We start from the raw sequence: 27,618 nt of genomic DNA on the forward strand, positions 1-27,618 counted from the left end.
GGTAGCACTGCCCTTGAGCACAGTTCTCTCCCCAGGCCAAAGATGGTTTTGTTGAAGAAGCTGCTCCCCTCCCTTTAAGTCTTGATGTGAAAGGGCTCAGCTCAGTGGAGACTGAAGTGAAGTCTTTAGCAATCCATTTCTGTTGTGTGGAAGTTTCTCTTCCAGTGTGTTTTCTGCTGTAGTTTGTGTCTTGGATTATATCATGCCATTGATTTGCCTTCACTGCAGCCTGACCACTGTCTCCTGGGTTCCACATGAGTGGCCAGGGCCTATGTGGAAGCTTAGGGCTTGGATTTCTGGGAACAAAGAGTCATCCCAAGACTGAGCAAGAAACTCTGGCCTTCTCCCCTCAATAATCTCCTTTCCACTCTAGTCAGCATCTTTTATTTCCTCTCCCCTTGGTTCTTGCCAGGTAGTGGGAAAGAGGCTGAGGCCCTGCTCACCCTGTCTTGATGGGTTAGGTGCTTTGCAGGGAATCCAAGCCTTAAGGCTCCCTTTTGTCTCTGGCAGTTGGATGTTCTCTTGGTGTCCTCCATGTCCTTTTGAACTTTTCCCTGTGTCCATTGTTAGCATGTGCAAAAAGTCCCTGTCATTCCCTACCCCTACCCTTCCCTGCCTCCTCATTTCAGGGCTGCACACAGTGAGTGTCCTGTTCTCTCTCTGTTTGGATGTATTGCTCTGTGTAACTCAGTGGATCTCCCTCTTTCTGGTTTGTTTTTTTTTCTAGATTCCTGCCGTTTGTTCATCGTTGTGCCTAAAGCATGTCGATGTGGCGTCAAGTACATCGTCCAAATCCCTGTCTCTTCAGCTTCTCTGATGCTTGAACTCTCACCTTTGACCTTGTGTTGACCTTTGATGCTGATGTGTATTTTATTATGTTTGTTTCTTTCTTTGTTTTTTCTTTTTTCTTTCTTTTTCCCCCCTTTTGTGCTGCCAAAATTGGTTTTGCTAGAACGACTGCTGAAGGGAAAATATTTAAACTGCATTTGAATATAAAAAAATCTATTTTTCTAGAACTTCATAAGATAACCACTTGATTTTGTGATTCCAATTCTTTGTAACTGTCTCAGAGCAGCCCTGCTAGCACATGCCGTGTGGTGTTTGTATTCCTGTGAACACACAGCCAGTCCGCTTCCAGGCTTTGTTCCTCTGTGTGCTTAGTTTTAAAGACAACTTGAACAATGAAATAAAACGATGTCACTAAAATCTTTGAGGCTCCTGAACACATTTTGCTGATATAGTTTTGGGGCTTGAGGAGACCGCATGTGTTTATTATTAATTAATTTTTGTTTTTCTGAGTTCTAAACTGCAGAAAACACCTGAAATACCCTCATCCCATTCATTACCTTTTCACTGAGGCTGAGGTTTAGACCCCAGCTAGCTAGCCTTTTGTTTTCCTTTTGTGGCTCTTCCTGAAGCAGCCCTGCAGGAGCCCTAGGGTCCCTTTGCCCCGCCCCGCCCCTCAGTCAGCTCTCATCCATGCTTATTCCTACAGTCTCCACAGCAAAATGTGATACTTGGAAATTGGGGGGGGGGGCAGGGAGTTACTGCTTTTGCCTTTTTGTTTTGAATTTTTTCTTTCCTTCTAAGATTATGCCCAGAAAAACCAAGTCGTGCATGTTTCCTGCTGTTTCTTCACACCTTCGTATATATCACCTTCACCTCTCTGTTTTCTATAGTTTGTGCAAAAACTGACTGATTTAAAGGGGTTTCAAAGAAGATGTTTTAAATTGTTATGGGGTTGATATTTTTTTCTCAATTGTATTTTATTTTGAAGTGGCAACTTTCTCCTCTATTGCCCTTAGAGTGTGTTTGCCTGTGCACTTAGACTGTCGCTCTTTATGGCCTCCGGGTCTCAGTGGGGCATCCAGGAGGCTGGCTGCTCTGCTCAGGGAGTACAGGGGGGCCAGAGAGGCAGAAGCAGAACCAAAGGTGGCTGTGGGTAGGCAGGAGGCTTAGCACATCAAGGCTAAATCACTGAGGAGGGAGGGTGCTGTGCTCCTAACTACACAGAATGGCAATACACCTGCCTGCCCTTTTCCTAGGTGACAAGCACAATAAATACTACAGTCTTCACACTGTTTACAGCCCTGGGCACCAACCACCCCACACTGACTCTTCACTATAGCTCTGCTCTTACTTAGCTAGTAAAGTTGGGGTAAGGGCAAGAATTGTTTTTAATTTGGGTGAAGAGCCAAATAACTACTGTCCCCGGGTGCCAGGCCAGCCAGTTCTTTAGTTTCCTGAGGGAAACGTACCCTCTTCTCTTGTAGCACCATCCAGCCTCAGGGTCTTGGGGACTTGGAAGAATGTGAATAGAAGAGGATGAGTACAAGGATAGGTCTGTGAGGAGCAGAGGCGGCAGGGAGAGTCCAGGGAAGGGTGGCAAGGTGCAGCAAGGGTGGGGTGGGGAGGGGTGGGTTATTGAAGCACTGACTAGCATCACCCACGCCCAGGTGATGAGGAAGGGGCTCTGGCAGAATTTCTGCTCTGTGACCCCCCACAGGTTGCCCAATATATTATGCTCGAGGCCATCTTACTGGAAGAAAAGGCAGCCAAGTGGAGGACCCCTGTAGATAGGCTCCTGAATGTCCTGGAAGTGGAGGACCCCCATAGATAGGCTCCTGAATGTCCTGGAAGTGGTGGTGTGGGGTGGACTGAAGCTAGAGCCCTAAACCTAGCCTGAGAGAGCCTGCTGTGTCCCACAGTCTGATTGCACAGAGCAGAGCCGCCTCTGTCGGCAGGAGGCGCTGAGGCTCCCCTTCCTGTGTACTGAGAAGCTGTGTTTGCCAATGTATTTTGCTTTCAATTCCAAGAGGAGCTCTGGGAAAACCTGTGGATAAAACCAAATGCCAAATGTTGGACATTGTTTCTTTTTCCTTTTCTCTCTGATTGTTTTAATTGTTCTGTAGTGGTTTTAATGGATTTGAGACCCTGGAGCGGCAGCTGCCTTTCTGATTTCCAGCTGCTTTTTGTGAATAATTTAAAAAGAAAAAAAAAAGAAACTTTACATTTTGGAGACAAACCTGTGTGAGTTTTTTATTGGTACAAACGTTGTATTTAACACTAGGGGTTTTGTACAGTTTTTTGCCTTTTCTACTAGAAAACAATGTAAAGTGATTTCACAATGTGAAGAGAAAAAAATTGCCACTATGACCAAACGCACAGTCTGTTCTGCAGCAACAACGGGATTCAATCAACTCAAAGTCGTGATTCAGCCGTAGAAATGCTTTTCCTTGACCTTGTTTGAGCTTTCCTTTTTTCCTGTTTGATTTACAAAAGATGTCTTTTTTTTGTGTGTGTGTGTGAACTTGTGTTGTACTCTGTAGAAAATTATGGATTTTGCTTTAATGGTTTAAAAAAAAAAAAGGACAAGAAGAGCCCTTGTCGCTTTTCTTACCTAATCACAGTTTGTGTAGTGGATTATAAAAAGAAAAAAAAGTTGTTAAAAGTTTGGAGCAAGGGAGTATGTGTTTAAAAGGACTCTCCTTCCCTTTTTTGTGTGTTTTTCCTTTTGTCCCACTGGGGAACCTAAATCTGTTTTAATTGCACAGACACACGGACAAAAAGTCATTTTGTATCTGCCAAGTGTGGTACCTTCCTTTGTTTATTTGCTATTAAACTGTTTGAGAAGAACTGATGTGTTCAGAGTTGTTGATCGCCGAGACCAGAAGTGGGGATCCAGGACGGCTTTCATGTCGGTATACTTGATTGTGGCTCAGCCGAACCTGCACAGAGATCATTGAAGGAAAACACAGTTTCTCTCCAGAATACAACCTGCCTGACCTGTCTGCATGTCACAAGGTTGCCACAACATTGAAACACCTTGAAACGATTTGGTGGCGTTAATTTTTGTTCTTTTTTGGTAGTAGTTGCTATACCACAGAACTGGTTCAGACCACCTCTTGCTGGAGCTCCTTCCTCCTCCATTACTGCTGATGACCCATGTGAATCCTATACTATGTCCTTTTCTATCCAAGCCTTTAGTCTCCAGCCCCAGCAGCCGTGGCTGCTCTTCAAGAGGACCTAGTTCAACTCCAAGCACCCACGTGGTGGCTCACAGCCATCTGTAGTAGGATCTGCTGCCCTCCTCTGGCCTGCAGGTGTACATGCAGTGCACTCATATATTTAATAAGATGTCTTCGGTTAACTCCTCAGGTGTTCTAGCTTATTCTCTAATGAAGCTGCTGGCCTAGGGCTGCCTTTGTGCTCTGAAAGGTGCAGCTCAGCTACTGAGCCTAAACAAGCTTAGGCTCTCTAAGTTGAACAACAGGTCTTGGTTCTTTTATTTGTTTTTTGTTTTAAGTATGTATTGGTGTTTTGCCATGGATGTCAGGCACCCTGGAAATGGAGTTGCAGACAGGTGTGAGCTGCCATATGTTGCTGAGAATCAAACCCTGTCTCTGGAAGAGCAGCCAGTACCCTTAACTGCTCTTCCATCTCTCCAGGCCTTGGTTCTTATCCAGTCCTTCACTGCCACTGTCTTCCTTACATGGAGAGTCACAGCAACTCTGAGTAGTCCAGTCTTCATGGAGCTGAAGACGCTCTAAAAGCTTATAACTGCTGCATGGGCTGTGGGTGGGCCAGACCGCGATCCTCTACTCAGTGTTCCTCTATTGGGTATGTCTGGCACGGGTGGGGTAAGATTGTGGAGTGCTTTCTGGTGCCTAAGTACACTAGCACACTCTCGGTTCTGAGAAACCGGGCGGGAAAGACGCTTCTCCTTTAACCCAAGCATTTCCTGGACAGAAGACCATTTGATGATGTTCACATGTGGAGTTTAAAAGATCTTGTGTCGAGGGGTGGTGGCACATGCCTTTAATCCCAGCACTTGGGAGGCAGAGGCAGGTGGGAATCTTTATGAGTTTGTGGACAGCCAGGAATACACAGAGAAGCCCTGCCTCGAATCTGTCAACCAAATCTTACCTTTAATTGCTCTTCTTCAAGTCTCCCTTCCCCTCCCCCAGATGGAGGCTCATCGTGTAACCTTGAACTCGATCCATCCTGCCTCAGCCTCCCCAGTGCTGAAATGATCCTCATGTACTCCATGCCTGACTTTAGAAATACATCAGAAGTTTGAGGTTGGAGTGGAGATAGAGTGCTTGCCTAGGCCCTGAATTTGATCCACAACACAGTAAAAATAAAACCAGGACTGTATATGAGCCTGCAGAATAGTTGCCATAGCTAATATTTGCCGAACTATTGCCACAACAACTCCCCCCGTTTTATTTTATACCTTGCCTGTCCTGGGGAATAGCCCTCTAATATTTCCTGTCTTAGGTGGCATCCTGCCCCCAATTATTACCGGTCCGTGGCTACACAGACACATAGCCCTAAACCAAGTATCCCCAGGACTGACAGCACCAACGAGCCAGACCAGCACTGCAACCATATAACATGCACTAACTGGGTGGTAAAATTAACAAAAGCAGTATTCCAAACCCCTCATATGATGGTTGAGTTTCATAACGGTAGCAGAAGTATTCAATAATACAGTGCCAGGAGTAACACACATAACATGATAAAAGCTAGAACATGTTAGCCGTTGAAAAGCCCAAATATAGTCCACTTGCTCCTGAACCAGAGCGACTTGTTGGTTCAAGGTCAATATTAAGATTGCTGGCTCTTTCAGCCAGCTGGTTGACAGTCTCTGCCATCTGCACAGTCTGGGAAAGAGAAATTCCGGCAACAGTGTCTGAGGTGGCAGAAATAGCAATAATGGCAACCACAGCTGTGGTGATTCCAATGTCTCTCTTCTGCCGCTCTTTCTATGGTCCAGCACTTGCTGTCATATTTGCTGATACTCCTGACACCGCCGTGGTGTCCCCCAGGGCCGGGCATCGATTGGGCTGGGGCTGTTGGACCCTAGAGTCCAATCACCGAAGAGGAGTCGCCTCCCCAGAGACCATCTCTCACACCACAGCTGATGTAAAAGCATGAAGATTTTAATTCTGTCATGACAGGGTTTTCCAGCATTGGGGAGGCTAGAAAGACCCCAAATGGCTGGTACAGGCTATTTTTAAAGGGAAAAACCACAGAAGGAAGGGGTGTCTGGGGTTGTTCTTTAACTATTATGATTGGATTATTCAAAAGGGCTATTACCAATAATTAGCTGGAGAGTGGTTGCCAGATCAGATGAGGTAAGGGAAAACTTCTGAGGGTCACTTTGCCCCTTTCCCAGGGCCTAAGTCAAAACATCAGTCACTGAGTCAACACCTAAGGGTTATCTTGCCCCTATTCAGTAACAGTTCTATTTGGAGAACATTCATAAGGACTCAAGGAGATGATGGAAAGTTCCCAACATCTCAGTACGGGTATGTACAGCTGTTATGTCCTTGGTTCTCAGGGGAGGAGGGGAAGTACTGAGAGGATTCAGAAATGGCTTTAGAATTGTCTTAAAGTTTTACATAGTAAAGTGATATGAGAAACATTTGAGGCTCATTGTATATTCCATCTTTACATCATTGCTGGGTCTGTATTCATTGTTTCCCTCCCCATTTACATTACTAACAAGTCAGTTAAAAGCAACTGTGCTATGAGGGGTACTCAGAATTAGACTTTCTCTTAACTGCCGCCAGGGAGGAATGTCTAAAAAGCAAACACAGTTGCAGTGACCCCAGGCTCCAATGAGGATAGACTTGGGAGGCCCCAACCCCCAGAGGATTACAGCTCTGCCTCCTTTGGCTGTTTTGGTGTTGGAGGGAATTACTAGTCACTATTGCTCCTGCAAAAGTGTCACCACCTGTGGGAGTCAAAGATCCTCGGGTATTTCTCTAATAGATTTTCTGACCAGGTCTTGTTTGCCTAATGTTTATTTTTGAGACAGGGTCTCACAATGTAGCTCTGGCTGGTGTGGAACTCCCCAGATCAGGTTGATTTCAAACTCCTATCAGTGGGGTTAAAAGGTGTGAGCTACTATAGTTGCCCTTTAAAGGTTTATGGAGTTTGTTTTTCAAGACAGCACAGCGTTTTTCAGTGTGGCCCTGGTTGTCCTGGAACTTACTCTAGACCAGGTTGGCCTTGAACACAGAGATCCACCTCCTGAATTAGGATTAAAGGCATGGGCCACCATCACTTGGCTTATTAGATTGGTTTATTTTTATGTGTATTGAGTATTTTTGCCTGCACATACGTACATACGCCTATCCATAAATACACACACACCATATGTATGCTGGTTCCCACAGATATTGGAAGAGGGCCTGGAATTAGGTACAGATGGTTGTGAGCTGTGTGGGTGCTGGGAATGGCATCGAGGTAGAACAAGGATTCTTAGAGGTTGAGGCATATCTCTGGCCTTTGTTATTTACTGAGTGTGGGTGTGTGTGCATGAGACACGTGTATGTGTGGGTGTGTGTGCATGAGAGACACGTGTATGTGTGGGTGTGCATGTGAGACACGTGTATGTGGGGGGGTGCATGAGGCATGTGTGTGGGTGGGTGGGTGTGTGCATGAGAGACACGTGTATGTGGGGGGGTGTGCATGTGAGACACTTGTGTATGTGTGGGTGTGTGCATGACAGACATGTGTGGGTGGGTGTGTGCATGAGACACGTGTATGTGGGTGTGTGTGCATGTGAGACACTTGTGTATGTGTGGGTGTGTTTGTGCATGTGAGATGTGTATGTGGGAGGGTGCATGAGAGACGTGTGTGTGGGTGGGTGTGTGCATGACAGACACGTGTGGGTGGGTGTGTGCATGAGACACGTGTATGTGGGTGTGTGTGCATGAGAGACACGTGTGTATGTGTGGGTGGGTGTGTGCATGAGAGACATGTGCGGGTGTGCATTGAGACACGTGCATATGTATGTGTCAGGACAACTCTGAAGAGTCCCGATAACCAAATTCAGCAGGTTTGGCCTTTTGTTTGTTTTGATGCAGGATATTACAATGTAGTCCTAACTGGCCTAGAACTCATAGAGAGCTGCCTCCCTCAGTCTCCTAACCGCTGAGACTAAAGACAAGTACCACCACACTTAGCTTTTCTTCTTTCCTTCCCCTCCTCCTTCTTTCTTACTTACTTACAGGGTTTCTCTGTGTAGCCTCGCCTAAGACCAGGTTTACAAGCCTCTCCCTCCCTGGATTAAAGGTGTGTGTCACCCCTACCCCCGCCCCACACCCGGCTTATTTTTTTTTTTTTTTGTTATTTTATGTGTTATTTGGTGTGAGGATGTCAGATCCCCTGGAACTGGAGTTGCAGACAGTGTTAGGTTGTCATTGTGGATTCTGGAAATTGAACCTGGGTCCTCTGAAAGAACTGCTGAGCCATCTCTCCAACCCCCTACTGTTTGTTTTTATTTTTGTTTTGAAGGTAAGATTTCCCAGTTGGGGAGTGTTGGCACACACCTTTAATCCCAGCAGATGCAGGCAGATCTGATTTTGAGGCCAGCCTGGCCTATCCAGTGAGTTACAGTATTGTCTGTTGTACTATTGCTGTGAAGAGACCACAACTGCCTATAATCCCAGCCCCAGGGCATTCAACACTTTCGGGTTTCCACTGGTACCTGCATTCATGGGCACATACTCCTCCCACATACACATAATAAAAATAATACATATATAATTACATATATGAACACTAACATCAGGTTCCAGGGATGTAGGATTCCTCACCTATGCTGGGCGAGCTTCCCAGTGATACAGCTGCCATCTCCCTAGAAGAAAACACCACCACTATCCCTTCTTGAAGACTACTCAAAGATGCTACAGGAACTCAGAGCAAAGCTTCAGCTCTAGGTGTGCCATCCAAACATAGGAATCATCTAATAAGTAGTTGGGAAGGGAGACCCCCTCAGTGGGGTTGCTTGTGAGCTGCCCAAGTCCAGCAATGCAGCTTCTTGGGGTCATCCCTGTATTGAGTGGGTGTTGTGATGGAATGGTTAACCAGGCTAAACTTGAGTGGACCTGGAGAGATGACTAAGTGGTTAAGAGCACAGGACTACATGGTGGCTCACTAACTGTGTCTAACTGTGTGTGGGCTGCTGCAGATGGTTTCACTATGTGGTCTTGCGAGTAGACCAGGCTGGCCTGCTTTTAGGTAGACCTACCTCTGCTTTACCAGTGCTAGCATTAAAGGTGCGTACTCCCACAGCCCGCTTTAATGAATACGTATAAATAAAGACCTGATAAATCCCCAAGCCACCAGCCCCTGAGCTCATCCTGTCCTCTGTAACACCTCCTCAGCCCTCCAGGAACTCCATGAAGTTTGTAGTCCAAAGATGATCTCTGGGTGGTTTGCCAGTTTACAGATTGGTGTTTGCCACACAATCCAGGTAGCGTCATCGTGGGGCTCCAACATCTTTTGGAGACTCCAAAGGTCGCTGTTAGGAGCAGGCACAGTTCACTGCAGGGAATTTAAACATTTTAAATGTCATATGCAGCAGGTATTGGATAGGTTAAAGGACCACGGCTTATGAAATACATCTGAGGTACACAAACTTAGTTTCTAGTTTTCAGCTTCAGACTCAAAGCCCAAAATCACATACATGAAGCTAGATGAGACTACATGACAGTATCACAACAGAAGTTTTAAATATATATATTAGGGGTCTGGAGAGATGACTCAGTGGTTGGGAGCATTGCGTGCTCTTCCAAGGGACCCGAGTTTGACTCCCAGCAACCACATTGTGGCTTACAACCATCTGTAATGAGGTCTGGTGTCCTTTTCTGGTCTACAGACATATATACAAACAGAATAGTGAGTCCACAATAAATAAATAAATAAATATTTTTTAAAAAGATAAATAAATATATATTAATCTTACATGTTTTAAGATAATGTGTATGTCTTTTTAAAAAAATGTTTTCTGAGACAGGGTTTCTCTGAAGCTATGGAGCCAGTCCTGGAACTCGCAATGTAGACCAGGCTGACTTTGCCTCCTGAGTGCTGGGATTAAAGGCCACCTGGCAAGAAAAGTTTTAAAGACTGAAACTAAAACCAAAGAATATGAGCTTATGTAGAAGAGTCCCTAATTTTGGGTTTTCTTGTGTCTCTCTCAGAGCGGTTCTGGATTTTCCTTTAAGCGTGCTTTGGTTTACAAGAGAAAGCCATGCTCCAGTTCCAGACCCTCTTGCCTCACTTTGCCCCATGAGCTCTTTTTAAAAATGATTATAGATTTTTATTTTATGTGCATTGACGTTTTGCCAGGATGTCTGTGTGAGAGTGTCAAATCACTTGGAGCTGGATTACAGCCCACCTTAATTAGTTCTTTAAAGACTGAATTCGTAACGGTCTGAGTGCTGGCTCAATGAAATGGAGCACCGCCCGCGGAGCCCGAGGTCGCAGGTTCAAGTCCCAGGTAAGTGAGTTTGTACTGTGTGTGTGTGTGTGTGTGTGTGTGTGTGTGTGTGTGTGTGTGTGTGATGTGATGTGATGTAATGTCTCTGTACCTGTGCTGTCTGCGTGTGTGAGTGTGACGTGTGCTTGCATAATTAATCGGAAATAAATAAATAAGGCCGGGCAATGGTGGCGCACGCCTTTAATCCCAGCACTAGGGAGGCAGAGGCAGGCAGATCTCTGTGAGTTCGAGACCAGCCTGGTCTACAGAGCTAGTTCTAGGACAGGCTCCAAAGCCACAGAGAAACCCTGTCTCGAAAAACCAAAATAAATAAATAAAGACTGAATTCGTAGTTAGAAGTTTTTCTCTGTCTTTCCTGGTCTCACTGGACCAGTTTCTTTCCCGCTCGTTTCCCACCGCTGCTTATGAAATAATCACTCAGACAAATATTAAGTATAATTGCTTGGTCTATGGCTTAGGCTATTACTGGCTAGCTCACTTTTTAAAAAAAGATGTTATTTATTATGTATACAGTATTCTGCCTGTATGCCTACCTGCAGGCCAGAAAAGGGCACCATATCTCATTATAGATAGTTATGAGCCACCATATGGTTGCTGGGAATTGCACTCAGGACCTCTGGAAGAACAGCCAGTGCTCTTAACTGCTGAGCCATCTCTCCAGCCCCTAGCTCTCACTTGTAAGTTAACCCATTTCTAATAGTCTGTATATCGCCACATGGCCATCGTATTACCTTGGGTGTTCTGGCATCTCCCCACCTGCCTTCTTTCTCTCTCTATTTCTGCTATATTCTATTCTACGATAGGCCAAAGCAGGTTCTTTCTTAACTATTGGGAGGAGTACATATTCACCGTGTGCAGAAGGACATCCCACATCAAGTGTTTCCACTTTCTGCAGAACTGGGGGTGATTCTAGGAAAGGAGAGAAACCATTCAGGAGGAGTGACGGGAGCTGCTGGTGGGTACACACTTTCTGGAAGTGCTGGCAGTCGGTGAACAACTTTGAGAATATAAAACCCACTGAATTATCTACTCTAGCAGAATGAACTTTGCACTGGGGTCAGAAGTGACTTGGAGGAGCATGGATGAGTTGAGCTATTGGGTCTGGCAGGGACTTAAGTTGCTCTCAAGTGCACAAGGTCCAGTGAATCTAGTATTTAAAATATATAAGACCCCACAGTGTTTGGCATTAAAGTTCACAGTTAAGAGATGCTGTCAAACCAGGGTGGGGATTAGAATCGGGGCGCTTAAGATTTTTCTCAGTGTGTGTGCACATACACATGTATATACATACAGAGGCCAGAGAGCAACTTGTGGGAGTCGGTTCTGCCCTGTCACGTGGATCCCAGGGATGGAACTCACTCAGGTTATGTTTGGCAGCAAATGCTATTGAACCTTTTTAAACCTTCAAAGACCACGCTGTGGCCCCTGGTCGTCATTTTGTCAGTAGAGTAGTATCATCTTTTCTCTCTAACACAGTGTTTCCTTCACTCGAGAGACTGTTCTGAGTCCCTGAGTTCTGTGACAGTCTGTAAACTCCGTGCTCTTAACCAGGCCTACTCTGCTCACACAGCTGATATGGAAATGCAGCAAGCAGAGCCAGGCTGGCAGCCATTGTGCTGTGCTTTGCTTGTGTGTGAGCCTTCTGAGAGTTTAACTATCTCACCTTGTAGAGGAGGAAACAGGCCTGTGGCACCAACTGTCTTCGGTGAGGTGTCAGGAACAGTGTGAGCATATGCCAAGGTAAGTGTCTAGTGATGAGTAAATTGCAAGAATAAAATGGAGTGGGTTATTAGGAAGGAAAGTGGAGCTGCAGCCAGATGTCTTGGCTCACTCTGTTAACCCCAGGGAGACTGAGGCAGGCAGATCTATGTGAGTTCTAGAACAGCCAGGGCTGCACAGAGAAACCCTGTCAAAAAACAAGATGTTCCATTAGCTGTGTGTGGTGTCTCATGCCTTTAGTACCAGCACTCCAGGCACCAGCCTGACCTACAGAGTTCCAGGAAAACCAGGGCTACACAGAGGAACCCTATATCAAAAAAACAAAAAAGGAAGACAAGTACTGGGTGGTTGTGGTACTCATCTTTACTCCTACCACTCAGGAGGTAGAGGCAGGTGGATCTCTCTGAGTTCCAGGACAGCCAGAGCTACACAGAGAAATCCTGTCTTAAAAACAAATGAGAAAGAAAAAGGAAAGCAGAGGGGAAATGAAAGCAGAATAAGCAGGCTGGGCACTCACCCCATCTCTCTGAAGCCTCTGTGCCCAGCGTCCTGCCTGTTTCTCTCCTGTTGTCAGAACCCCTGTCCTGAGGCTTGCCCACATCCCGGCAGACACCCTTTGACAAGGCTTCCGGAGAGCCTAACCTGCCAGGGTATCAAGGCTCGTGTCAGAAGTGTCAGTGGGGCACCCAGACAGGTTCCCAGGTGGCAGAATGCCTGTGTTTGTGGAGGAGCCGCTTTTCAGCTTTGGGTGGGTGCGGCATAAACCCTCGTGACCTTGCAGCTGACATTCCTCAGAAACCACATGGTCCCAACTGGCAGGGACAGCTGCAGAGGTTCCCAGGGTGGCGCCCGTTATCCATCCAGGCCCTACTCAGCTCCTGGTTGCTTTTCCCTCCCAGTGGGCAGTGGGCAGCCGATACTTTGGATCCAGTACCATGAGGGTCTAGAAGCAGCTAACCAACCACGGTCTTTCCCTGAGTGGCCAGGCTGTGGGAAGATGGGGCAGGACCAGACAAAGCAACAGATCGAAAAAGGACTACAGCTGTACCAGTCCAACCAGACAGAGAAGGCACTGCAGGTGTGGATGAAGGTGCTGGAGAAGGGCTCCGACCTCGTGGGCCGCTTCCGGGTGCTAGGATGCCTGGTCACAGCTCACTCAGAGATGGGCCGCTACAAAGAGATGCTGAAGGTAGAAGTACCCTCACAGGGTGCCGTGGGAGGACCTGGGTGCTGGGAAAGGGCTGGGAACAGGGCTAGGTGGCTCCTAACTCCCAGGCTTCTTGTAACTTCCTGAGAATCCTCTATCTCACAGGCTAATAATTTTCAGAATTCATGGAAGGCCCTGAGGCTTAGATAGCTGGGTATCTTAAGATTCAGGCCTGAGGCCTTCTGCTGTAGTATCTGAGCCTCTGAGTCCAGGGATCTCAAGACCAGACCTCCAAACCAAGATTCTAGTCTGGTACTTGCTGGCTGGTCAGCCTTAGACTCCAGATCCAAGACTCGGGCTGAAAGGGTGGTGTCTACAGGTCTGAGCTGCGGCTCTAGCCTGGAAGGAGGATCTGAGGTGGTAGGAGCTCTGAGTTGGAGCTTTGGGGTCTGCTGCTCTGGCTGTGAGGTCGGGCTAGGTCGGAGGTGGTACAGGCTGGGCATTGGCTGAGTGTTGCCTGGCGTCAGTTTGCTGTGGTCCAGATTGACACTGCACGGGAGCTTGAGGATGCCGACTTCCTGCTTGAAAGCTACCTGAACCTGGCACGCAGCAATGAGAAACTGTGTGAGTTCCACAAAACCATCTCCTACTGCAAGACCTGCCTTGGCCTGCCTGGCACCAGGGCTGGTGCCCAGCTTGGGGGCCAGGTCAGCCTGAGCATGGGCAATGCTTTCCTGGGCCTCAGCCTCTTCCAGAAGGCCCTAGAGAGTTTTGAGAAGGCCCTGCGCTATGCCCACAACAATGATGACACCATGCTGGAGTGCCGCGTCTGCTGCAGCCTGGGCAGCTTCTACGCTCAGGTCAAGGTGGGTCTGGGCCTTGGCGGGGGGTGGAGTGGGCACAATGAGGGTCTGGGGCTCTCTAAGAGCCTTTGGGGGTGGTGGTTCTCACTGTTTATGGTAACTATTCCCTGATTTCCTTTGAGCATAAGTTCTTGTGAGATAGTACCATCAGCCTTAGCCAATCAGAGAATAGAACTATCTTACTTGCCCATCCGGCAAATGGTCCTGCAGATGACATAACCTGCCTGTGGTCTCATCATTCATCTGGATGGACGAGTGGTCTTTGACACCAGTGATGTGGTTGCTCAGAGAACATTTCTGCTGCACATACAGGTCCACAAACTCACTGGCATGGTTTGTAGAGGCTTCACCTGCCTGCTCCAAGTCCAGCACAAGCCCTTAGAGCCTCATAGGAACTACTTACCTTGCTGGCTATTACCCTCAGCCCTCCTTTTAGTTTTTGTTTTGTGTTTTTTTGTTTTGTGTTTTTTTCGAGACAGGGTTTCTCTGTCCTGGAACTAGCTCTTGTAGACCAGGCTGGTCTTGAACTCACAGAGATCCGCCTGCCTCTGCCTCCCAAGTGCTGGGATTAAAGGCGTTCGCCACCACCGCCCGGCTAGCCCTCCTTTTAGATAGAGCATGGTGAACGCCAGGGAAGGTGGAGCCATTCAGATGTCTATGGGCTATGCTTTCTGTGTGCACTTGAGCAAGTCCCCCTCTTCCCTGAGCCCTAAGGGGTTTGGCTATAAATGAGGAAGAGCAGGACCCACGGAAGGGACTTAAAGATTTATTTATCTAGGGCTGGAGAGATGGATCCGTGGTTAAGAGCACTGGCTGCTCTTTCAGAGGACATGGGTTCAGTTCCCATCACCCACATGGTGGCTCTCAATTGTCTGTAACTCCAGTTCCAGGGAATCTGGCACCTTCACACAGATACACATGCAGGCAAAGCACCAGTGAACATGATGTAAAAGTAAATACATCTTTTAAAAACATGCTAATATTTTTTAAAAGATTTATCTAATATTTAATGAGGGGGATTGAAGAGATGGATCGGCACTTGCTGCTCTGGCAGAGGATCTAGGTTTGGTTCCCAGCACTGACATGGTGGCTCACAACTGCCATTAACTGCAGTTCCGTGCCTCTCCTGACCTCAGCAGACTGCTGCATACACCTGTTGTACGTACATACACCCAGGCACATGCAATACACTTCTATCAAATAAATACTTTGGCCGGGGCGGTGGTGGCGCACACCTTTAGTCCCAGCACTCCAGAGGCAGAGGCAGGCGGATCTCTGTGAGTTCTAGACCAGCCTGGTCTACAAGAGCTAGTTCCAGGATAGGCTCCAAAACCACAGAGAAACCCTGTCTCGAAAAACAAAAACAAAAAAAAATTCAAAAAAAATAAATAAAAATAAATAAATAAATACTTTGAGAAATATTTACCGAGCTAGGCACTGGTGGCGCACACCATTAATCCCAGCACTTGGGAGGCAAAGGTAGGTGGATCTCTGAGTTCCAGGACAGCCAGGGCTAAGCAGAGAAACCCTGTCTGAAAATAAACAAAAAAAATTTACTGAGGATCCATTACATCCCAGGAACTATTGGAATGTGTGTTTAGCAACACAGACAATGCAGGGTCTCTTACAAAACCCCAATCTATCTGGATGAGAAGGGCAGTTGACCCAATCAGGAAGGCGGCTGTGCATCATGTGAAGAAAGGCAGGCAATTCCAGGATGTGGGTGTGCTAGGATGTGGGGTGTGCTAGGATGTGGGGTGTGCTAGGATGTGGGTGTGCTAGGATGTGGGTGTGCTAGGATGTGGGTGTGCTGCCATTGTTAAGAGAGTGGTCAGAAAGTCACCATGGCTGATGGCAGAAGAGAGCGTTGAGCCATGCAAGCCATGCAGAAATCTCAGGAATGAGCATCAGGCCAAGCTCCACCCAAAGAGAGGGAGCCACAGAGTGCCAGAGTTCTGTGAGGAAGTGGGAAATCATGCAGAAAGGTGGGTGTGAACACTTCTAATCACCAGGATTTTAGTGGGGAGGGGTGAGTGTCTCCTGAAGCCCAGTGCAACACCCAGCTGTGGGGGATTTTTTTTTTAAGATTGATTTTTGTTTTATATGTCTGGGTGTTTTGCCTACGTGTGTATCTGAGTACAAAGTGTGACACCAGAAGATAGCATTGGATCCCCTGTAACTGGAGCTACAGATGGGTGGGTGCTGGGAATCAAAACCAGGTCCTCTGCTCTTAACTGGGCCACCTCTCTGGCCCCAAGCTTTGGTGGAATCTTAACTCCTGGCACATAATACTTTGTCCCCCCCCCCAAAAGGAAAATAAAGTAAGAAAATATAACAATACAATGAATTCCCATATACCCACCACTCAGATGTATTCATATGTTACTAGCTTTGGTTTACACGTTTACTGTCATATTAGAAAATTGTTGGCATCAGACTGGGGATGTCTCGGTGTCCACAAACTTCAATACGCTGAGTGTAGTAGCACACTACTGAGCCCAGCACTGAGGAAGCAGACCAGGCTGGCCTACCTCTGTGTGCGCCACCACCACGCAACCTTTAATTTTATTTTATGTACATTGGTGAAAGGGTGTCAGATCCCCTGGAACTGGAGTTACAGACAGTTGGGAACTGCCATGTGGGTGCTGGGAATTGGACCCAGATCCTCTGTAAGAGTGGCCAATGCTCTTAACCAATGAGCTGTCAGTCTCTCCAGACCTTTGAAGGTCATTCTTAACTGACGATGAGTTTGGAGATCTCTTGGGGTACGTGAGTTCTGTGGGAGGCAGGGATGGAGGAAGGCAGAGAGAGAGAATTGATGGCATTTCACTAGTTTTAGTTTTCTTTTATTATTTTTTAAACTTAGTTTATTTCCTCTGTAAGTGTTTGCCTGCATGTATGGTCACTATATATGTGTCTGGTGCCCCAGGAGGCCAGAGAGGATATCAAATTCCCTGGAGCTGGAATCCTTTGCAAAAGCAGCAAGTCTTCCAAATCACTGAGCCATCTCTCCTGCCCAGCCAACATCTCTATTTGACCCTGAAATAGTTCTGTATGAAGTATGCTAAGGTATCCTGGCACTTGGGAGCCAAGGAATACCACGAAGTCACACTGCACAACAAACTTCACTTATTGGGCGGGGATAAAGCAGAAGGGTGACTGCTTTTGCTCAGGTGAGGATCAGCAGGGAACTGAACAGAAGGCCGTGTTTATATAGAGTTTCTTGGGGAGGGGTGGAACTTTTCAGGGTAGGGGCTGGTGGGATTTCATGTCCAGAGATTGAGGTTTTTACTCAGTAGGGTGGGAACAGGGTCCAGTTGTGAGGGCAGTTAGAGTGTTCTGTGGGTTGAACCTGGCAGTTGGAGGCCCTCGGGAGGAGCCTTGCCACTTGTATGCCTCAAGAGGCTTACATCTCTCCCCACCCTCTTTTTGGTTTATTATTGATAAACAATCAGGTTACTGGAAAGGAGGCCACGTTATCATTAAACTACTTCGTTTTGAATTGGGCATCGAAGTACTTTTTGTAAACACTGTCAGGGTATAATTGGGAGTCACTGACCTCTTCCTCTAGCTAGGGACCAGTAATCCTGCAATAGCAACTGATTAACATTCTGGTTAGAGATCTTTTGAACCTGTTGAAGAAATCTAGTCAAGAAGTTTATAAGGGCCGGGCGATGGTGGCGCACGCCTTTAATCCCAGCACTCGGGAGGCAGAGGCAGGCGGATCTCTGTGAGTTCGAGACCAGCCTGGTCTACAGAGCTAGTTCCAGGACAGGCTCCAAAGCCACAGAGAAAGCCTGTCTTAAAAAACCAAAAAAAAGAAGTTTATAAGGCTGGGTGCAACCAGTAGGACTAAGAAAAGCAAAAGAATGGGGGTAAGAAGGTGTTTCTCTTGCTGGGAAGTCAACATGACCACAGCAACTCTTATAAGGAAAACATTTAATTGGGGTGGCTTGCCTACAGTTTCAGAGGCTCAGTCCATTATCTTCATGGAGGGAGCCATGATGCCCTGCAGGCAGATGCACTGGAGAAGTAGCTGAAAGCCCTACATCTTTCAGGCAACAAGAAGTCAACCAAGACACTGGGCAGTATCATGAGCATAGGAAACCTCAAGACCGCCCCTACAGTGACACACTTCCTTCAACAGATTACACCCACTTCAGCAAAGCCACACCTCCTATTAGTGCCACTGTGAGACTCAAACTACCACAGAAGGGTAGACTCCCATTCCATATCAGACAGTCAGTGAGTCACTGGCCAGAGGCATCGAGCTGTTTGTTACATTTTTGGAGAGCCATCTGTAGCTGTCACAGCTTGTCGCTTCAGCAGAAGACAAAGGCCACCTCTCTCTGCTGTTCCTAAGTCTAACCTTCACTGATTCTGTAGCACTCTGGTCTACTGGTCACTGGCCAGTGAGTCCATTTGGCCCTGGAGGGTGAGGATGGTCTGAGCCACCCACTGGGGATCCTGGATGAACTAAGAGGAAAACTGATAGTGAATAGCTGAGGAAGTAGTCCACCCCACTGCTCCCATGGTGACACCCACGGTTGTACCCAGAGCTGTGGGAGGTGTTGGCAAGAGTTCTTCACTAGGTACCACTGCTAGTTTTGGGAAAAGGAATACCAGGGAACAAGTAAGTCCCAGACCATCTGAGCAGTAGGCAGTGATGTAAACTTGAGTGCTGCAGAGAATCGAGGCATAGGGGCTAGGTGGTAGAACTAAGGGTTAAGGAATTACTGCAGTCTACAGAATCCAGTGTGCCCACAAAGTATGTTCCTAAGGAGCAGAGTGAAAAGACATGGGAGAGATAAGGGGTGGCTTTAGAGCAATCAGTGTCGAAGTGGGACAGGCAATAGACTGATAACAAGACAATGGACAAGGCCACAAATGGTGGTCAGTTTGACCCAAGAGGAACACACATTCTCCAAAACAGTCAGGCAAAGCATCATTCAGTAGCTGATATACAGAGGTTAAGGTCCGAAATGAGATGGAGTGACGGAGGTGGGACAGCATTGTCTAAAAGGGGTGATGTTAGGTGTGAGGGAGGCTTTGGACTGCTTCTTCCATGTCTATACCTAGGGTTTGAGAGAGTGGGATATGTGTCCTCTGGTTTGGTTGGTTTTTGAGACAGGATTTCACTGTTTAACCCTGGCTGTCCTGGAACTCGCTTTGTAGACCAGGCTGACCTCGAGGTCCACCTGCCTCTGCCTCCTGAGTGCTGGAACTAAAGGTGTGGAGCACCACCGCCTGGCCTTTTTTGTGGGGGTGGGGTGCCCTCTGTATTTCGATTGTGCCTGATTGGGCAGCTGTGGTAAATGCTATAGTAAAGTTTCAAATGACCTTATCTCCCATCTGGGGTGCCATAGGTCATTAATTAGTATGTAAAAGGTGGAATGTCTTCCTGAGTATGCATCATACATCCTACAGGAAAGCAGGCATAGCGGACAGGTGTCTGAGAAGTCGACTTAGGTGCTATAAGGACAGGTATCTTCTTTTGGCAACCTGCTGGTGAGCAGACTTCAGGCCCCACAACACACGTGATCTGGCTGAACTGTTAAGTACAGTTTTACTAAACCTTTGAAATCTTTTTTTTAAATATTTTTTTTATTATGTATACAACATTCTGCCTCCATGTATGCCTGCAGGCCAGAAGAGGGCACCAGATCTCATTACAGATGGTTGTGAGCCTCCGTATGGTTGCTGGGAATTGAACTCAGGTCCTCTGAAAGAACAGTCAATGCTCTTAACCACTAAGCCATCTCTCCAGCCCAAACCTTTGAAATCTTAATATAACAATAGCATAGAGGGAGGAAGAAACATTTTTCATTATCTTAAACCACTTTCTTAGACCCTCAGAACTTTCTTTTTTTTTTTTTTTTTTTTGGTTTTTTCGAGACAGGGTTTCTCTGCGGCTTTGGAGCCTGTCCTGGAACTAGCTCTGTAGACCAGGCTGGTCTCGAACTCACAGAGATCCGCTTGCCTCTGCCTCCCAAGTGCTGGGCCCTCAGAACTTTCTAAAGCTTTCCCCAGTTGTATCGGTGTAAATGAATGCAGACAGATTGTAATAATATATACAGCTTTAATGGGGAAATAGACTTACAGAACCACAGGTTCCTGAGGAGAACAGGAAAACAGAAGGGGCATCGGGCTCGGTGCTGGCCAGATTTATATGTAAACACTAGCCTGAGGCAAACACGCCCCCTAATGGGCTGGGCTTATCCCTACACCCAATAACCTCTGCTAGGCTGTCTTTAGGAACTTCAGTCCTGCCACACAATGCTAAGTCTCAGTTGTCTTGATGATCCCATCATGTATTTTTAAAGCTAATACATCTCAGTGACTCAGTTCATAAAAGTCGGCTGCCAGCATGAGGTGCATTCTCGTATGAATACGTGGAGGTGCAGCTTTAATACCATAGTAAGCAAAAAAATTATTTATTTATTTATTTTGGGTTTTTCGAGACAGGGTATCTCTGTAGCTTTGAAGCATGTCCTGGAACTAGCTCTTGTAGACCAGGCTGGCCTTGAGCTCACAAAGATCTGCCTGCCTCTGCCTCCTGAGTGCTGGGATTAAAGACGTGTGCTACCCCTTCCCGGCTCAAAAAATGGTCCTTAAATCTTATCATGAACCCTGTTTTTATGGTTTTTGTTTTTCAGAAAAGGAATTATCAATCAAAAATAGAGAAAACAGGCATGGGGTAAGCCCCAGTGAAGGAGAGATGGATAAGGGGGTTATAGGGTCCTGAACTGGCCTTTGACAGCCTGCAATTTCCCGACCCTGTTAGGATTGGTTAAAGGTGGGGCATATCACTTTGATGATAAACATCCATGTGTAAGAGATACCCTGGACAGGTGTAGTTAGAAAGGAATAGAGGAGAGAGCAAGGTGAGATATAAAAGATTTTCAGAGCCTGAAACAAGAGCTAGTTCCAGCACAGGTATCAATGCTACAGAGAAACCCGTCTCGAAAAAACAAAACAAACAAACAAAGATTTTCAGGTCATTTGTGCAGTGGCAGGCACTGCCGCCATGGAGATGCACTGAGGCCAAGCTGTTTGCAACAGAGCAAGACTCCAATGCAACCCGAGCCCACGGAGGAAGAGGACTCAACTAGACAAAGTTCCTAAACTCCAAGCTGGAGCTGAGAGGCAGGACAGAAGCCCAGGAGGCTGTGGAGAAGCTGTTAGACAAAGGGACAAGGTCACAGAGGCCCAGAGGTGGGGCCCTGGAGGGTGTAGCAGGCTCCAGGAGACAGGACACTCACTTACTGAGTAAGGTAGGGGGGATGGATGGAGAGAGCAGGTGGAGGGTAGAAGTGGCTAAAGAAGTATGCTCTAGAATTTGGAATTAAATATGGTGTGTGGCAGAAGCCAGCAGAAGCAAATGATCACAAACCCACATAATTATACACACTGTAAGGAGTCAGTTTGAAATGTCAAAATGTGGGCATGGCTGAAGGGTAAGTATGGCATCCTCTGCCAGTGCTACCTGAGGAGAGGGCACTCAGGAAGGGGTAGTGTTTGGAGAGAAGCCCTTGTATGATAGATGTGGCAGTGGTGAAAAGAGAAGACAGAATAAGTCAGAGGCTACAGCCTTGCCAAATAGAGGTAGCATATCCTGAAACTCCTGGGGTAGGACAGTGCAGGGAAGTTGGGTGGAAAGATTCCAGATCATCTAAGTAAAGGCAAAGGTATTTTGTGACTGGGGATATGGAAAAGAAGGCATTCTTGAGGTCCAGGACAGGGAGGTGTCGAAGGGGATGGTGCAAAGGAGAGTGTAGGCATTGGGTGTCATGGGATGCAGAGGGACCACGGCTGAGATGAGGATCCTGAACCAAGTGGTAGTTCATTGTCTTGTTGTTGTTTTAACCTCAAGTATGGAGGTATTAAAGGGGGGAAAAGGGGGGCACAGAAGGTTCTTTCTTAGGGGTCAAAAATAAGAAGCTTATGTCCGCTGAGGCTGTGGGGAGAGTGGGTAAGGAGTCTGGGTGTTATATTTGGTGGGGTTTGGTGAGGTTGGTAAAGTGTCCCTCTACTCTAACAGTAGAGGAACGAGGAGAGGTAGGTCCCTAAAACTCTGTCAGGACTGAGTAAGTGACCCCAATATCCAGAAGGAGAGAGATAGATCGCCCTGATACTGTCATGTCTACCTGAGACTCCCAGTCAGAGACGGCACTGGTCAGACCAAGGGAACCAGGGACCCCTCAACCATCCACAGCCAGACTGAGGACGACTGAAGGGTGATGTGGGTTTGCTGCCCCCATGCCATGAGGGACATGGTTCGGGTTGTTTACATGGGTTCAGACAGGCCCAGGCCCAGTGGTCCTTCTGGCTGCATTTGAAACAGGGAGGGCCACAGAAAGAGAACCAAGATATAGGGCAAAAGGTGTGGCTATCCCAGCACTCAGGAGGCAGAGGCACACACTTCTCTGTCTACAGATCGAGTTCCAGGATAGGCTCCAAAGCTACAAACTCTCCAAAAACCAAAAAGAAGAAGGCGTAGCTAAGAGTAGACATGGGCACTCCTGAGCTCCTGCTCTCTATCGGGAGTGCTCTTGTGGGTTTGAGGAGGATGCATTTGAGAAGGATTCCATGGGTATGCCACACCTGTGCTGGTGCTGATGGAACCGTCCCAGCCTTTAGGAGCAGCTGCTCCTGGGAGGTCCGGTAAACTCCTCCTGTGTGGCTCTGCAGCCGAGAAGCCCATCTGGGGCTGGATGAGCAGGAAAGCCGGCTGTGGTTTTGCTTTTTCATTCAGTGAACAAATATTGATTGTGTATCAGCTAAGTCTAAGAACTGTTTTAAGCTCTTGGCATACAGCAGCAAACCCAAGAGGCCATACCTGTCCACTGGCTTCCCATTCTGCCTGGATCATGCTTTCCACTGGAGGCCAAAATGAATGAATGAGCTGACTGTGACCACAGCGGTGCATGTCTGTGATCCCAGTTCTCAGGAGGCATAGTCGGGAGGACTGCAAGTTTCTACTAGCCTGAACAACATAGAAAAAAACAAAAACAGAAAAACAGCTGGGGGTGGCTGTCCGAGAACCCAGGTCTGGTGCCCTGCCTACCACTCACTGTGTCCCCCTCCTGTTCTGTGTCCCTACAGGACTATGAGAAAGCCCTGTTCTTTCCCTGCAAGGCTGCAGAGCTTGTCAACGACTATGGCAAAGGCTGGAGCCTCAAGTATCGGGCCATGAGTCAGTACCACATGGCTGTGGCCTACCGCCTGCTCGGCCACCTGGGCAGTGCCATGGAGTGTTGTGAGGTGGGGAAGCTGGAAGCACTCAGGTTGATGGGAGTGGGAGTGGATCTCAGGCTCAGGAACTGGGCCCCTATTTTCCAGAACAGACCACACAACCCTACTCCCCCACCCCCTGCCCTGCAACAAGGCTTGCCATTAGCCACGAAGAGAATGTTTCTATCACAAACTCTGTCCTAGACCTTATCCCTTCCAGTCCACCTCAGGGCAAAGAGATTCCCTGTCCCAGTAACCTCTGTGGACCACTTTGAAAAGTGAAATATAAGGGCTGGGGATGCAGCTCAGCTGTAGAGTGCTTGCCTAATACGCACAAAGCCCTGCCTCAGCCAGGTGGTGTTGGCGCACACCTTTATCCCAGCACTCGGGAGGCAGAGGCAGGTGGATTTCAGGGAGTTTGACACCAGCAAATTACAGGACAGCCAGAAATACACACAGAGAAACTCTGTCTTGAAAAACCAAAACAAGGGACTGAAGAGATGACTCATCAGGTGAGAGCACTGGCTGCTCTTCCAGAGTCCTGAGTTCAGTTCCCAGCAACCACATGGTGGCTCACAACCATCTATAATGGAATCTCATGCCCTCTTTTAGCATAAAAGTGTATATGCAGATAGAGCACTTATACATAAAATGAATAAATCTTTAAAAATAAATAATGTTTTAAAAAAAGAAAACCCAACAACAAAAACAAAGCCTTGGGTTCAATCTGTAGTCCTACATAAAACCCAGCTTGCTAGTGCATGCCTCTAATCCAGTCCCAGCACTCTGAAGGTGGAGAAGGACGAGAAGTTCAAGGCCTGACTGGGCTACATGAGACTCTATCATTAAAAAAAAGAAAAACAAGGGCTGCTCTCGAGAGGTGGATCAGTGGTTAAGAGCATTGCCTGTTCTTCCAAAGGTCCTGAGTTCAATTCCCAGCAACCACATGGTGGCTCACACCATCTGTAATGAGGTCTGGTGCCCCCTTCTGGCCTGAAGGCAGACACATAGAAAGAATATTGTATACATAATAAATAAATAAATATTAAGAAAATAAAAGAAAAACAAAAGAAATAGAAAAAAAGTTCCCCCACTCAGACTCGAATTCCATTACTTCTTCCTCTGGTCCCAATAAAGGTACTTCTCTCTGAGTCTGTTTCATCAGCCAGAGATGACTGTGATCTTTGTGGTACATGACATCTGAGGATGTCCCTTCTGAGGGGCTCCTGGGTGTGGGAGCTTGCCTGAGTGCCCAGCCTCCCTTGCAGGAGTCCATGAAGATTGCTCTGCAGCATGGCGACCGACCACTGCAAGCACTCTGCCTGCTCTGCTTTGCCGATATCCACCGGAGCCGTGGGGACCTGGAGGTGAGATCACCAGGACGAGGTGGGGGAACCTTGGGCCTGGATCACCTTAATTCCAACTCTGCCTGGCTTTGCAGACAGCCTTCCCCAGGTACGACTCCGCTATGAGCATCATGACTGAGATTGGAAATCGCCTGGGACAGGTACATGTGCTGCTGGGTGTGGCCAAGTGCTGGATGGCCAGGAAGGTGTTGGACAAGGTGAGGCTAGGCCCTTTCCTGTAGCTAGAACTCTCCCTGGTGCTCCCAATTTGGGGCTACATAGGCAATACCTGGGGTATGGTATTGGACTTGTGCCCTTTATTTAACATCTGCCTCACTCTGCTCCCATGAAGTCCAAATGTTCCCAGTGTTTACACTCAAAGAAGGCCCGTGTCTTAGCCTAGGGACCCACAGCTTATAAAGGGCCAAAGCTGGCATTTGAAGATGAGATTCTTAAATTCCCTTCCACTGTCTCAGAGCAACCCACGAGCCCATTATTTTGCCCATTATGTATGCATAAACTAAGGTAATTTGCTCACACAGTCCTTCCTACCTTCCCACTGGACAATGGCTCCACCCATTTTCTTTCCCAAGCCCACTTTTCTTTTCTTTGCAATGAGTCAAGGCAGGCAGACTGCCTACAGCTCTGGCCTCTGCTCACCTTCCAGGCTTTAGATGCCATTGAGAAAGCCCAGGACCTGGCTGAAGAGGTTGGAAATAAGGTCAGACATGATTCTGTCTCCTGGGTCTGGGATCAAGAACCCCGCCACTCAGTGGAGGAGACAGGATAATCAGAGTTCATGGCTAGAGTTGGAAACTAGCTTGGGATACGTGAGACCCTGCTAGAGCTCCGAGCTCCTCAGACCTTCTGATGGCACTTGCAGCCATCAGGAACCCCTGGATCTCCAGCTTCCTCCCAGAGAATATTTCTGGGGCTGGGCAGGCATTTCATAGCTTGGAGAAGCACTGAATCCCTAGAAGCCTCTTAACTTCATTAAAAACCCCAGCAGGCTGGAGATGGCTCAGCACACCTGTAATTTCAGTTCCATGGACTATCCATCTTTTCCATGGGCACATGGACAAGGGCATGCCTATGGTACACATACATATGTACAAGCAAAAATACGTGAACCCCCACATTACCAACCCTAACAACATCCTCTACTCCTTAAGAGCTGGGTGCTTGTTATCAGGTGCTGTGTAGCCTTATAGGTATTGGCTGCAGCCTTCCCTGGGAGCGATCTCATGCTACAGATGAGGCCCAAGGCCCCCAGCTACCAGCTATTGTGTCTTAATACTAAAATCCTCAGTTGTCCCCATTGGATCCAGACCTTAAAGCCTTGGAGAAAGCTTAGTGTTTTCTGTCTTCTAGAAAGCGTGCATCTCTTTCGGCTCTGATGCACAGCCCAGCTAAGATGTTGGCCACAGCCACTCATTTATCACACTGAGCAGAAGTGAACACTCAGTAACAACTGGAAGAAAATGAGTTATTGTTGAGGCATCACAGCAGCAGGTTTGGTCAATAAAGTCCTTTAGAAACACGGCACGGTGGGGCACCCCTGTTCCAGCACTTGGGAGGCGGAGGAAGAAGGATCAGGAGTTCAAGGCTAGCCACGACTATATAGTGAGTTTGAGGCCAGCCTAGGCTATGTATGTGAAACCCTATCTCAAACAAAAACATGGGTCCCACGTTCTCATCTCTGTTCTCACTCACTTTCTGTCCAAAGGGAATCTAAGGCTTGGTGTGGGCAGGGTCTTTCTCCCAGGCCCCACAGCAAGGCAGGGTTGTGACAGGAATAGCGCCTCCCTAGCCCTGCCCTCTGTCTAGCCTCACAGAATCTGTTCCCACCGTCTTAGCTGAGCCAACTCAAGCTGCACTGCCTGAGTGAGGTCATCTACCGCAGCAAAGGGCTGCAGCGGGAGCTCCGCTCGCACGTCGTGAGCTTCCATGAGTGTGTGGAGGAGACCGAGCTCTACTGTGGCCTGTGTGGCGAGTCCATCGGGGAGAAGAACAGCCGGCTGCAGGCCCTGCCGTGTTCCCACATCTTCCATCTCAGGTGAGGCCCGACCCCAAGATCACACTGGCAGTATCAAAGGCAAACCACCGGGTGCCTTCCCTCCAGCCTCATGAGGGGGCTGTGCTTAATATCGTCCCAAGGGGAGTTCAGAGAGACCCCTTCCAGGACCCCTTGCCACCGAACACAAGCCAGAGACTGGAGACAGTCCGGTCTGGGTGAGTGGAGGAGCCCTCTGCCTCTGCAGGTGCCTGCAGACCAATGGCACTCGGAGCTGCCCCAACTGTCGCCGCTCCTCCATGAAGCCAGGTTTCGTGTGACTTCAGTGGCCATCTTGAGTTTTTACACCACTTCCCTTGGCCGTTTCTCTACCATCAAGCTGGAAGCCCTGGTGAAATCCTAGAATAGCTACCAGGACCTCCATTACCAATTTAAGGCCTGGGGTCTGCCTGCTGCTTCTCTGGTCCTTGCTTCCCTCCCCTGCCTCTTTCTACTTTGTTCTTTATAGAAAAATAAACTGTTTGTACCTGGTGCCAGCGATTCTGACCGTTTCTCCTCATGTGGGCTTCCCCAGATACAAGCCTTCCTCTATACTCCATGGGAGACCCCCAGCCACCCACCTTCTTAGCAATTCAGTTACTACAAGAATTGGAGCCAGGACGCTTCCTGAATGAGGTCTCCACTTCCTTTGTTCGTGGAGAGCCTTGCTTTTCAGTAACTCCCCTCCCCCAGCTCTTGTTCCCTGCAGTGGATAATAAGTCTTTCTCCTTTTTCAAGCGGGGGAGGGGGCGAGCCAGGTGGTGTGACACACACTTTTAATCCCAGCACTCAGAGTCAGAGGCAGGCAGATCATTGTGAGTTCGAGGCCAGCCAGGTCTACAGAGTGAGTTCCAGGACAGGATCCAAAGCTGCACAGAGACACAGAGTTTCATTATGTAGTTCTGGCTGGTCTGGAAGTCATAGTGTAGAATCAGATTCACAAAGCTCCTCCTGCCTCC

At 47.8% G+C, this 27,618-nt stretch overlaps 2 protein-coding genes across 10 annotated transcripts in view; both read left to right on the plus strand.

The window, feature by feature from the left end:
• Positions 1-3,636, plus strand: part of Celf1 (CUGBP Elav-like family member 1) — a 70,644-nt gene extending 67,008 nt beyond the window's left edge. For all 8 annotated transcript variants that reach the window (XM_075961274.1, XM_075961275.1, XM_075961277.1 and 5 more), the window contains one exon: positions 728-3,636. The gene's annotated coding sequence lies outside the window, so the exon portion shown is untranslated. The remainder of the gene's footprint in view (positions 1-727) is intronic.
• A 9,169-nt stretch (positions 3,637-12,805) lies between these two features.
• Positions 12,806-27,151, plus strand: Rapsn (receptor associated protein of the synapse). Of its 2 annotated transcripts, XM_075961283.1 has the most exons (8): positions 12,807-13,205; positions 13,691-14,029; positions 23,132-23,290; positions 24,529-24,627; positions 24,702-24,824; positions 25,274-25,327; positions 26,463-26,662; positions 26,868-27,151. In XM_075961283.1, the coding sequence occupies exons 1-8, from the start codon at positions 12,819-12,821 to the stop codon at positions 26,938-26,940; spliced, it is 1,434 nt and encodes a 477-aa protein (XP_075817398.1). In that variant the 5' UTR covers positions 12,807-12,818; the 3' UTR covers positions 26,941-27,151. The 2 variants fall into 2 exon arrangements, with proteins under 2 accessions (XP_075817399.1, XP_075817398.1); XM_075961284.1 differs by lacking the exon at positions 25,274-25,327 and having other exon boundaries at positions 12,806-13,205; positions 26,868-27,060.
• The last annotated feature ends 467 nt before the right edge of the window (positions 27,152-27,618 follow it).

The sequence above is a fragment of the Microtus pennsylvanicus genome, chromosome 2, assembly GCF_037038515.1.
Source record: "Microtus pennsylvanicus isolate mMicPen1 chromosome 2, mMicPen1.hap1, whole genome shotgun sequence".
NCBI lineage: Eukaryota > Metazoa > Chordata > Mammalia > Rodentia > Cricetidae > Microtus > Microtus pennsylvanicus.

What these genes read in the sequence shown, in the direction of transcription:
- Rapsn (XM_075961283.1), top strand. Translation starts at nt 12,819, where the DNA reads ATGGTCCCAACTGGCAGGGACAGCTGCAGAGGTTCCCAGGGTGGCGCC. An exon ending in GCTACAAAGAGATGCTGAAG is followed by an intron (nt 13,206 to 13,690) that starts GTAGAAGTACCC and finishes GCCTGGCGTCAG; the next exon opens with TTTGCTGTGGTCCAGATTGA. An exon ending in CCAGGAAGGTGTTGGACAAG is followed by an intron (nt 24,825 to 25,273) that starts GTGAGGCTAGGC and finishes CTCACCTTCCAG; the next exon opens with GCTTTAGATGCCATTGAGAA.